General features: G+C 50.5%; 1 protein-coding gene across 2 annotated transcripts; it reads right to left on the bottom strand.

Moving 5' to 3' along the window:
- Positions 1 to 1,293: 1,293 nt before the first annotated feature.
- On the bottom strand, positions 1,294 to 8,743 carry LOC118569742 (class II histocompatibility antigen, M beta 1 chain). 2 transcript variants are annotated; one of them, XM_036167958.1, is made up of 7 exons: positions 8,565 to 8,743; positions 6,784 to 6,933; positions 4,107 to 4,388; positions 2,515 to 2,799; positions 1,996 to 2,112; positions 1,806 to 1,841; positions 1,294 to 1,476 (listed from the first exon to the last, which is right to left on the bottom strand). In XM_036167958.1, the coding sequence occupies exons 2-7, from the start codon at positions 6,830 to 6,832 to the stop codon at positions 1,466 to 1,468; spliced, it is 780 nt and encodes a 259-aa protein (XP_036023851.1). In that variant the 5' UTR covers positions 6,833 to 6,933; positions 8,565 to 8,743; the 3' UTR covers positions 1,294 to 1,465. The 2 variants fall into 2 exon arrangements, with proteins under 2 accessions (XP_036023851.1, XP_036023852.1); XM_036167959.1 differs by having other exon boundaries at positions 8,630 to 8,743.
- Positions 8,744 to 8,979: the final 236 nt, after the last annotated feature.

Below are 8,979 nucleotides of genomic sequence, written 5' to 3'. Positions count from 1 at the left end.
AATCCTGTTGGGTTAAACACCTTCCTGGATTGTCTTCCTTTTTACTCCTTAGGTTTCTTTATCTTGACTTTGTTATTATTCATTGCTGCGTATGGATGTTTTGCTTGCAAATATGTCTGTGCATTGAACCCAAGTCCTCTGGAAGAGCAGCTAGTGCTCTCAGTGACGTTTCTTTGGGCCGCTGGCAGCTCACTTTCCAACTCAATCGCACAGACCAACTTTCTACACCTGTCTGCATCTCCCCTGGAAGACGGACGCCACCAGGCAGTCCCCTCCCCTCTAAAGATGCAATCGCCCTTCCCTATCAACACCATGGAAGAAACAACCTGAACACTGAGCAGTAACAGGTCACTACTGTGGGCTCAGGGAATGCTGGGTGCATTCTTGGCTCTTTACAGGTATGAACTCATTTATCCCTCATAAGATCACTTACAGACTGGCAAGGTGCATCAATGAGTGAAGACACCTGCTGCCAGGTCAATGACCTGAGTTCAACCCCTAGAACCCACACAGTAGGAGAAGAGAATCCACTCCTGCAAATGGTCCTCTGACCTCGAGATGCATGCAGTGGCAAGTGCCCTTGCATGAGCATGTATGTACACACACACACACACACACACACACACACACACACACACACACACGTGCATGCAAAGTACATAAAATGCCATTTCAAAAGGCCTCTTATGAGACTAGCTGTTACCTCCCCCCACACGGTAACCTATCTCACTGCAGCTTAATTTCTTCTTACGAATTATAATTTCAAAAGCTGCCTCCAGTTGTTCCATGCAGATGGGAAGTGGGGAGGTGCCACCGGCTATGTCACAGGAGAGGGTCAACTCCAGCCACGCTCTGCCACAGTCCTCCTCCAAAGCACAGGACCAACTTGAGGAAGGCCAGTAATTCCACCCATTTATTTCTTAGACACGATCACCTACAACACACCACCCTCTGTGATGGAGTGGGGCCTTCTGGAGGGCCTTGAACCCCCTCTCCCAGAGGTCCTTGAACCCCCTCTCCCAGAGGTCCTTGAACCCCTTCTTCTGGAGGGCTCTGAACCCCTCCTCAGATTAGTTCTCCTCAGAAGGCAGCCTGGGACCATGACTTGATTTATGAATACCCCAAACTGCTAATATTTACTTTTTAAAAATTTTTTTAAAGATTTATTTTTTTATTATGTATACAGTGTTCTGCCTGCACATATGCCTGCAGGTCAGAAGAAGGCACCAGATGTCATTACAGATGGCTGTGAGCCACCATGTGGTTATTGGGAATTGAACTCAGGACCTCTGGAAGAACAACCAGTGTTCTTAACTGCTGAGCCATCCCTCCAGCCCCCAAACTGCTAATATTTACATGGGGAAAAGTAGAGGAAATTATGACACAAGAAAGCGGGGTGTCCTGAAGATGTTGGGGGCCACGGAGGCATCCTCAGGAATCGGAATCTCCTCCTCAGTTCTGCCCTCTAGTGCCGCCCTGCAGACAATAGGGACCAGACAGTGAGAGGTGACTATCCCACAGACAGACCCAACATTCATCCGTGTGACCACCCGATGCCAGGACCCTTCAGACTCTGATAATGCAGATACCCAGCTACCAGTGATGAAGACAAAGGGGCCACCGCCAGCCGCTCCCCTCAGGAACTCTGTGGGGGTTGGAGAGGAAGCTCGGGCTTCTTCCCTTTCCAGAACCATCACAGCTTGAGTGATGTCTTGGTTAAACCACCCCCTTCGTTAAATGGTCCTTACTGTGAGCACCATAACACCCCACCCCTTCTGAGGCCCTGTGAGCCACAGGAATGTTACCTTCTGGGTAAGTGGATCCAGGGAGAGGGATGTAGCCTAGAAGAGGGAGACAGAGATTAGGCCATCCTTGTGGACACAAGGATCTAGCATTCCTCAGTTCTTTACAACAGAGGTGGGAATGAGAGAATTGATCACGGAGAGAGAGGCTGATGAAGGAGGAGGGCTGGGGAGCACTCCGGGGATCACTCACTGGAGTATCGAGACTTCCGCCAATGGAACAAGCCAAGACAGAAGATGATGAAGCCCAGGCCTAGGGTGGCTGCAGACACAGAAACCTTCACCGTCTGGATGGGGGACAGCCCAACTGCTGCAAAGTAATGGGAAGTTCTCAGAACTAATGTCTACAGCTTAGTCTCAGGCTTCAATATTTTTTCAATTCCCAGTCCTGGCCTGACAAGATGGCCGAATAAAACAGCAAATTCCAGAGCTTTGTTTCCAGAAATGTTATCAAATCTACGTTCTTTTGGGGGAGACAACAGCCTCCTCTCTCTCCCTCAAACAGATGAAAGAATCCATGCCACCACTGCCAAGCAATGGCTGGCCCCTCTCCTGCTTTAGTCCAATACCCTAACTCTGCTTGCAAACACTCAGACTTCCCATCCCAGCATGCCCTTCTCTACCACATACCAGGCGTCCATCCGTGTCTCATTCAGCCATAATAGCGATGTCCCTTTCCCAACCACCAATGTCCCAGTTCCCATACACTTACTCCAGTCCTGATGGACTGGCTCGGGGGTCCCACTGTGCTGTACCACACAGGTGTAGATGTCCCCATAGGAGGGGGTTAAGGGCAGGTAGGAGACAGTCTGGTATGTCCAGTCTCCATTGGACTGGGCAGTCCTCTCTTTGATGTTGTGAGGCATGACAAGTTGCCCATTCTTCATCCATGTGATGACCACATCCGCTGGATAGAAGCCCCATACATAGCAGGCCAGCATCACAGGCTCCTTCGTGTTAAAGGGGGCAGTTTGGGCTACTTGAACAGACGGTGGTTCTGCATGGGAGAAACAGTTATTTATGGCTTGAAGGAAGTCCCATTTCATCCCTTCAAAGATTTCTCCAGCCGCCCAGTGAAAGAGGAAATAGAACGTGCTCCCGCCTTGTTGGATTTCTCATACTCTCTTATCACCTCTTTTCTCCTCCAAAGTCATGTTTGACCACGATTGGTAGATGCTGTCTGGGCTACAAGCTGTCCAGACAGTCTCTGTATTTTGGGGTTTTTTTGTTTGTTTGTTTGTTTGTTTGTTTTGGGGGGGAGGTTCGAGACAGGGTTTCTCTGTGTAGCTTTGCACCTTTCCTGGAACTCGTTTGGAGACCAGGCTGGCCTCAAACTCACAGAGATCTACCTGCCTCTGCCTCCCGAGTGCTGGGACAGTCTCTGTTTATCTTGCCTGACCACAGGCTTGTGTGTTTTCTGAGATAGGGTCTCATATAGCCCAGGCTGGCCTCACACTCACTATGTAGTTGGGGTTAGTCCAGATGGCCCAGAACCCATATCTTATGATGCGATATTCTGACCCATGGCGATCTTCAGTTTACTTATACAAAGTGCAAGCCATTCTCATGAGCTGTTCTCAATGGGAAGGATTCAGGGAAGAAGAGAGGCGGCTTCAGAATCCCTGGAACACCTCCAGACGTCCCCACGCCTGCACCCATTTCAAATATGGAACAACAAAATCTGAGCTAAAGAGCCAGGAACAAGTCAGGCTGGAGACCCAGGCCTGTAATCCCAGCTAACTGGGAGGCTGAAGCAGAAGAGTTACAAGTTCAAGGCCAGCTTGGGCAACTTAAGGAGATCCTGCCTGGGAACAAATAGGAGAAAGGCGGCTAGAACATAACAGTGGTAGAGTGCTTGTCAGGCATGGGCAAAGCCCTATGTCCAATCCCCAATAGTGGGAAGAAGTCTTTAACCGGAATAAATAAAAATAAGAGACTCCAACATGCTGGGGAAAGTCACTGGGGGCTTTCTGACTCGGATCTGTTCCCTGCCGTGCTGTGGCTCCTGCTTCTGGGTCTCACGTCAGTCCCTTCTCTTCACAGTCCCATCCTCCATCTTCTGTTCCATCTCCATTAATCACACTGTTCCCCTCGGTGTCCAGCCTCCCTCTTCCTACACTCCAGGTCCACACACTGTTTCTTCCTGCTCAGGAATCAATCCCTCTGATGCTCAAGAATCTACTTGTCCTCTGCCCTCCCGATTGTGCTTCCTGGATGCCCCTCACCCACCCCACCCAACCTACCCCACCCGCTCTCTGCCCTCCTGACTGTGCTTCCCTGCCACCCCTCAGCCCCTCTGCTCACTCGTTCTGTGGGTCAGTGCATCCCAGAAGGGTTGGGTGTGCATGGCACAGTCCTGAAGCCCTCTGCCCAAGCGCTGGAGCAGGCCCTTATGTTGGTTGAGGTAATTTGAAAGGCCCACAGCCAAGTTTTGCAGCACCCCAAATTCACAGGGGGCTATTTGTCCTGCCTCTGGATCCCAGCAGGCCAGCAGATCTTTGTTGAAGGAAACACAGTATGTGAAGTCTTTCGGGACCCCATTGTCATCCAGCAGGCAGGTACTTTCCACATGAGCTACGAAGCCACCTGGAAGAGCCAGAAAAGGGAAAACACATGGGTGTCTGCTTGTTGCGTGGCACCATTACAAATGCGGTCTCTGCCCTTAGATACTGGCACAAAGTTCCGAGAACCCATGTAACTGCTTGAGAGGTGGGAGTAGGGAGTAGATGCATTTTCTGTCCTAACACCTGGTCTTTAACTTGTTCCCGACAGAGCTCTGAATCCCTGGGGACTGGGTGACCTCAGGGTCTTTGTTCTAATGAGGTCAATCTTGGTGGAACCCTGGGGTGGGCCCTGGTATTGGAAAGACGGAGCCATGATTGGAAGCCTGAGACTTACATCCCTGTCCTTGTGGAGCAGCAGGGTGGGGACTGGAGACTGGGTTAAAAATAAATCCTGTCTATATGGTGCAGCCTAAAGCCCAAATTGTGGGGTTCTGACACCTTCCCAGCTGGTAAACAAATCCATATGCTGGGAGGGGGCATACCCCACCTCCATGGAGACAGATGCTACTGCACCTGGGGTCTGTCCGGACTTCCTCCTATAAAACCCCAGGCTTTGTTCTTTAAAATATTCCTCGAGGGGCTGGAGATGTGGCTGAGTGGTTAAGAGCATGTGCTGCTCTTGCAGAGGACCAGGGTTCTGACTGTAACCCCAGTTCCAGGGAGTCTGATGCCCTTCTGAGCTCCTCAGGCACTACATGAATGTGCTGCACATGCAGATAAGTAGGTACACACACACACACACACACACACACACACACACACACACACACACACAGAGAGAGATAAACTCTTGCAATAAATGAACAATAAACTATTTGCATAGATTGTGTACCCTCTCTATTACCCAAGCCAAGGGGCTCTGGCTCAGCCACGCTGGACAGAAGCTGTGGGTGACCCTGAGCTTGCTGCTTAAACCTCTGACAGGGGACAGTCTCTCTCTGTGGGGTTGAGCCTTGGGTCCGCTGGCCTGTGGTAACTTCTGTTAGAGTCAGCACTGAATTAGACTGTAGGATGACTATCCAGTCCAGGAGCAGTCACAGGAGTGTTAAATTGTTGGGCTGGTTTTGTTGTTGTTTGTTGTTTGTTTTTTCTTCTGCACTGAGCAGAGAACCCAAGCCCTCAGTTGCAGCCAGCCTGGCAGAGGTTTCCCACCTCAGGCTGCACCTGCTGACCACACTGACACTCTGGGGACTCTGGCAGCCTCCGAGAAGGAGAGACATGGCAGCAACAGAAACATTTCTACATCCTTTCCTCTAATTTTCAACCTGATACTTGAGGGTTGGGTTTTTTTTTTAAGATTTATTTATTTCATTTTATGTATGGGAGTGTTCTGCCCGCATATGTATCTGTGCACCACATTTCAGCCTGGTGCCATCCGAGGCCAGCAAAGGGGCACCAGGTCTCCTGAAACTGGAGTCACCGACGGCTGTGTAAGTGCTGGGAACTGTCCTCTGTGAGAACAGCCAGCTCTCTTAATCTCTGAGCCACCTCTCCAGGCCCTGAAACTAAATTTGGCCATTGTTTTTCATCTGCAGTGGTCTTAAGTTTTACAATACGTTTAAATGACTCAGTTTACCAGGCTTTCTTGACACAACAGCAAACCAAACAAGAAAACAGAAGACATGTTAAAGTCAATCTCACTTCTCCACCAATGTAATCCGATACAACGGGGTTAACTTCCACACCCACCAGAGGCATCCAGTTTGGAGATGAGCTCGAGATTCATGTGCACAAAACTGAAAATAATTAGCACTGGTTCCTCTATATGTGAGACTGAGTGACAGGAGAGAACAGGCCGAGATCCCTACATGGTAAGCCTGGCTGTCCACCCCAAACACAGACCTTCGGAGCAGCACATTATTGACAGGGAGATAATGGGTCAAGCAAGTGTGGTGAGCATACTGGTAATCCCAGTACTGAGGCAGGAGGATTGCCATGAGTTCGAGGATAGTCTGGCTAGACAGTGTGACTCTCTCCAATGAAAGAAAGAGACAGACAGACAGACAAGGGGGAAGAGAAAGGAGAGAGAAGGAAATGGAGTCAAGAAAACGAGTCAGCCTTGCTCTGTGCTGGAAATACCTTGACTTTTGACTCCATACAAGTCTACAGAGCATTTAATACGTGCCAGGCACCATGCTAGGAACCAGAGTACAGCACGACACAGTCCATACCTACGTCCCAGCAGGGACATCCATTACACGATCTACAGAACTGACTCATTGTTAAAATTGCTGTAAAATACAGTCCAAAGTGCTGGAGAAGGCTCATCTGGGGCACTCAACCTGCTAGAAAAAAGAGCATGCCTTACCCCAAACAGGAGCAGGAGAGGGGGCCTTCCAGCAGGGGAGGGAGGAGGGTTCCAGAAGAGCAGGGGCGTTCCAGGAGGGGAGGGAGGGTTCCAAGAGGGGATTCCTTACCTGCTCCCACACAGCCCAGGCTGAGGCCCAGCAGCAGGAGTATGGCCATGGTCCACTCTCTGGAGGTGCAGGAAGGTCAGGCCACTGGGCCGGATCTTGCAGGGGCCTCGAGGTGTTTCCTGCTCCAGCCTGGACAAACGTCTCCACACACTGAGGAAAATACAGTGCCTGTTGCTCAAGTCCCCTATTCCTTGCTGCAGAAGTGGCCCCAGGTTACTCAGGCCCCTTGGATCTTCAACTTACATCTACTAACTCAACCAAATCCTGGGTCCCCGAAGGGAAAGTTGTCAGATTAGCCGGGTAGGTGTGTCAGACCAATCGCTGAGTGTCTCAGTCTAGCATCATCAGTTACTAGGTAAACCTCATTGCACCCTAGGCTTGGAGGACAAGACTGTAGGTGGTTGCCTGAGGTCTGTGGGGTTGGACTCAGATACTTACATCTGCGCAGCACTTTACCAGCCGAGTCCTCATAGATCTAATTTTTTTTTTCAGTGCTAAGAATTCAGGCCAGGGCCTCACGCATGCTAGGATGGATTTTTAAATCCGTCCTCTTCCAAACAACTATGAACCACACAACTGACAGTCTCCTCTCGTGCATATAAAATGAAGCCTTCAGTTCACCTCCCCTCCCTTCAAGGGGCTTTGAGGCTTGGCTTCTCACCTTACTTTCTTTTTCTTCTTTTCCTGTTTTGTTTTGTTTTTATTTTTGTTTTGTTGCTGTTGTTGTTTTGTTTTGTTTTTAAACACGGTCTCACTATGTAGTCTTGTCTGGCCTGGAATTTGCTATTCACAGAGATCTTCCTGTGTCTGCCTCCTGAGTGCTGGGATTGAAGGTGTGGCCACCACAACTGGCTCTCCTGAGCTTCTGAAACTCTGATTTACCAGTGAGCTAAAAAGGGGAAGAGAGCCCACGAGGGAGTGCTGGACACACTTACCTGCTGTTGCCCAGAGCCCTCCACTCTAGATGATTTCTGGAGTCAGGCCCAGTAATCAGCAGCGGAGGCTTGCTCTGGGTGGCTGGCTGACATTAGCTGACTCTGCCCTCAATCCCCGGTCTTCCCCTGTCTCCCGCCTTCCTTAACTGTAGACTTAACTCCTAGAATCAGCAAGTGGGCAGGCGAGTGCTGGGAAGCCGGAATGAAAGTGAGGAGCTCCAGCACTGTCACCAGCACTATTCTAGGCGGAAATAAAATGTATATGATTGGGTGTGGGGTTTGTTGCTAGTTTCAGACAGTTTTCTGTAATCGGGGTCAGCCTTTGGTTCACAGTGTAAATGGCCTGATGCTCTACCACCCACATGCTGGGATTGCAAATGTGAGCGACCACACTCAGCTCTAAGTGGGTCTTCTGTGTTCTGTCTCATTTAATACTGAAATGTGTTGTCTTCCTTTACAGACTCGAAAACCAGCGTGGAGGTTCACACCCCAAGTTTAGAGAATTTAACCCTTTACTTATACAACTCCTACACACACACACACACACACACACACACACATACACACACACACACACATACATACACACACACACACATACACACACACACACACCAAGCATGCCCACCCATGCACTTCATCCTGGGTTGGGATGAACCAAGATAACAGAAGTTGTAACACGCCTGCTGAGAAAAGGAGGAAGAGAGGAGCCACGGTCCGCCCCAACCCTCCCCACACGGCCCACCCCAACCCTCCCCCGCTCAGGGCTCCTGCTCCAGGAGCCACTGTCTCTTCTATGTGCTGTTACCACAGCTTCAAAACAATGTGGCCCCCAGCCACCAACACCTTTCCCAGAATGCTTTCCTTCCCTTGCAGGAATCAGGGCTGGGCACCCTGCTCTGTGTCTTCACCTCCAGCCCGGAGAGAAGTCCCGCTATTCCTCTTCCTGCAGCCTCGTGGGCGTAGCCATGGCAGCGAGACTGAGTGGAGTCCCCTCTGGTGTCCAGCTCTCTGCCCCAGCAGTCAAAGGAGATGTGAAACCTCGTGAGACACCACAGGAAGAGTAGATTTCACTTCCACATTCGTGTGAATGGAGGGGGCTTTCAGAGTCAGACCGGAAAACCCAGAGACCTGTGCTCAGCAAAGCGGTTCCTTCTCCCCCACCCCACTCCCCGCCTCCCCACCCCCGCTACTGTGACAGACGTAGCTGTGTCCTCCCCGGTCGGTCCAGAAACCTCCGCTGCCCTGACACTTTACCATC

This window comes from Onychomys torridus, chromosome 18, assembly GCF_903995425.1.
Source record: "Onychomys torridus chromosome 18, mOncTor1.1, whole genome shotgun sequence".
In the NCBI taxonomy this organism is placed as follows: Eukaryota; Metazoa; Chordata; class Mammalia; order Rodentia; family Cricetidae; genus Onychomys; species Onychomys torridus.
Note: the sequence above shows the minus strand (reverse complement) of the source record. Positions and strands in the feature narration are given on the sequence as shown.

Coding starts and splice junctions, on each gene's coding strand:
- LOC118569742 (XM_036167958.1), bottom strand. CDS start 6,832: ATGGCCATACTCCTGCTGCTGGGCCTCAGCCTGGGCTGTGTGGGAGCA. Junction 2,800..4,106: donor TGCACTGACCCACAGAACGA/GTGAGCAGAGGG, acceptor TCTCCCATGCAG/AACCACCGTCTGTTCAAGTA. Junction 2,113..2,514: donor GCCAGTCCATCAGGACTGGA/GTAAGTGTATGG, acceptor ATTACTTTGCAG/CAGTTGGGCTGTCCCCCATC.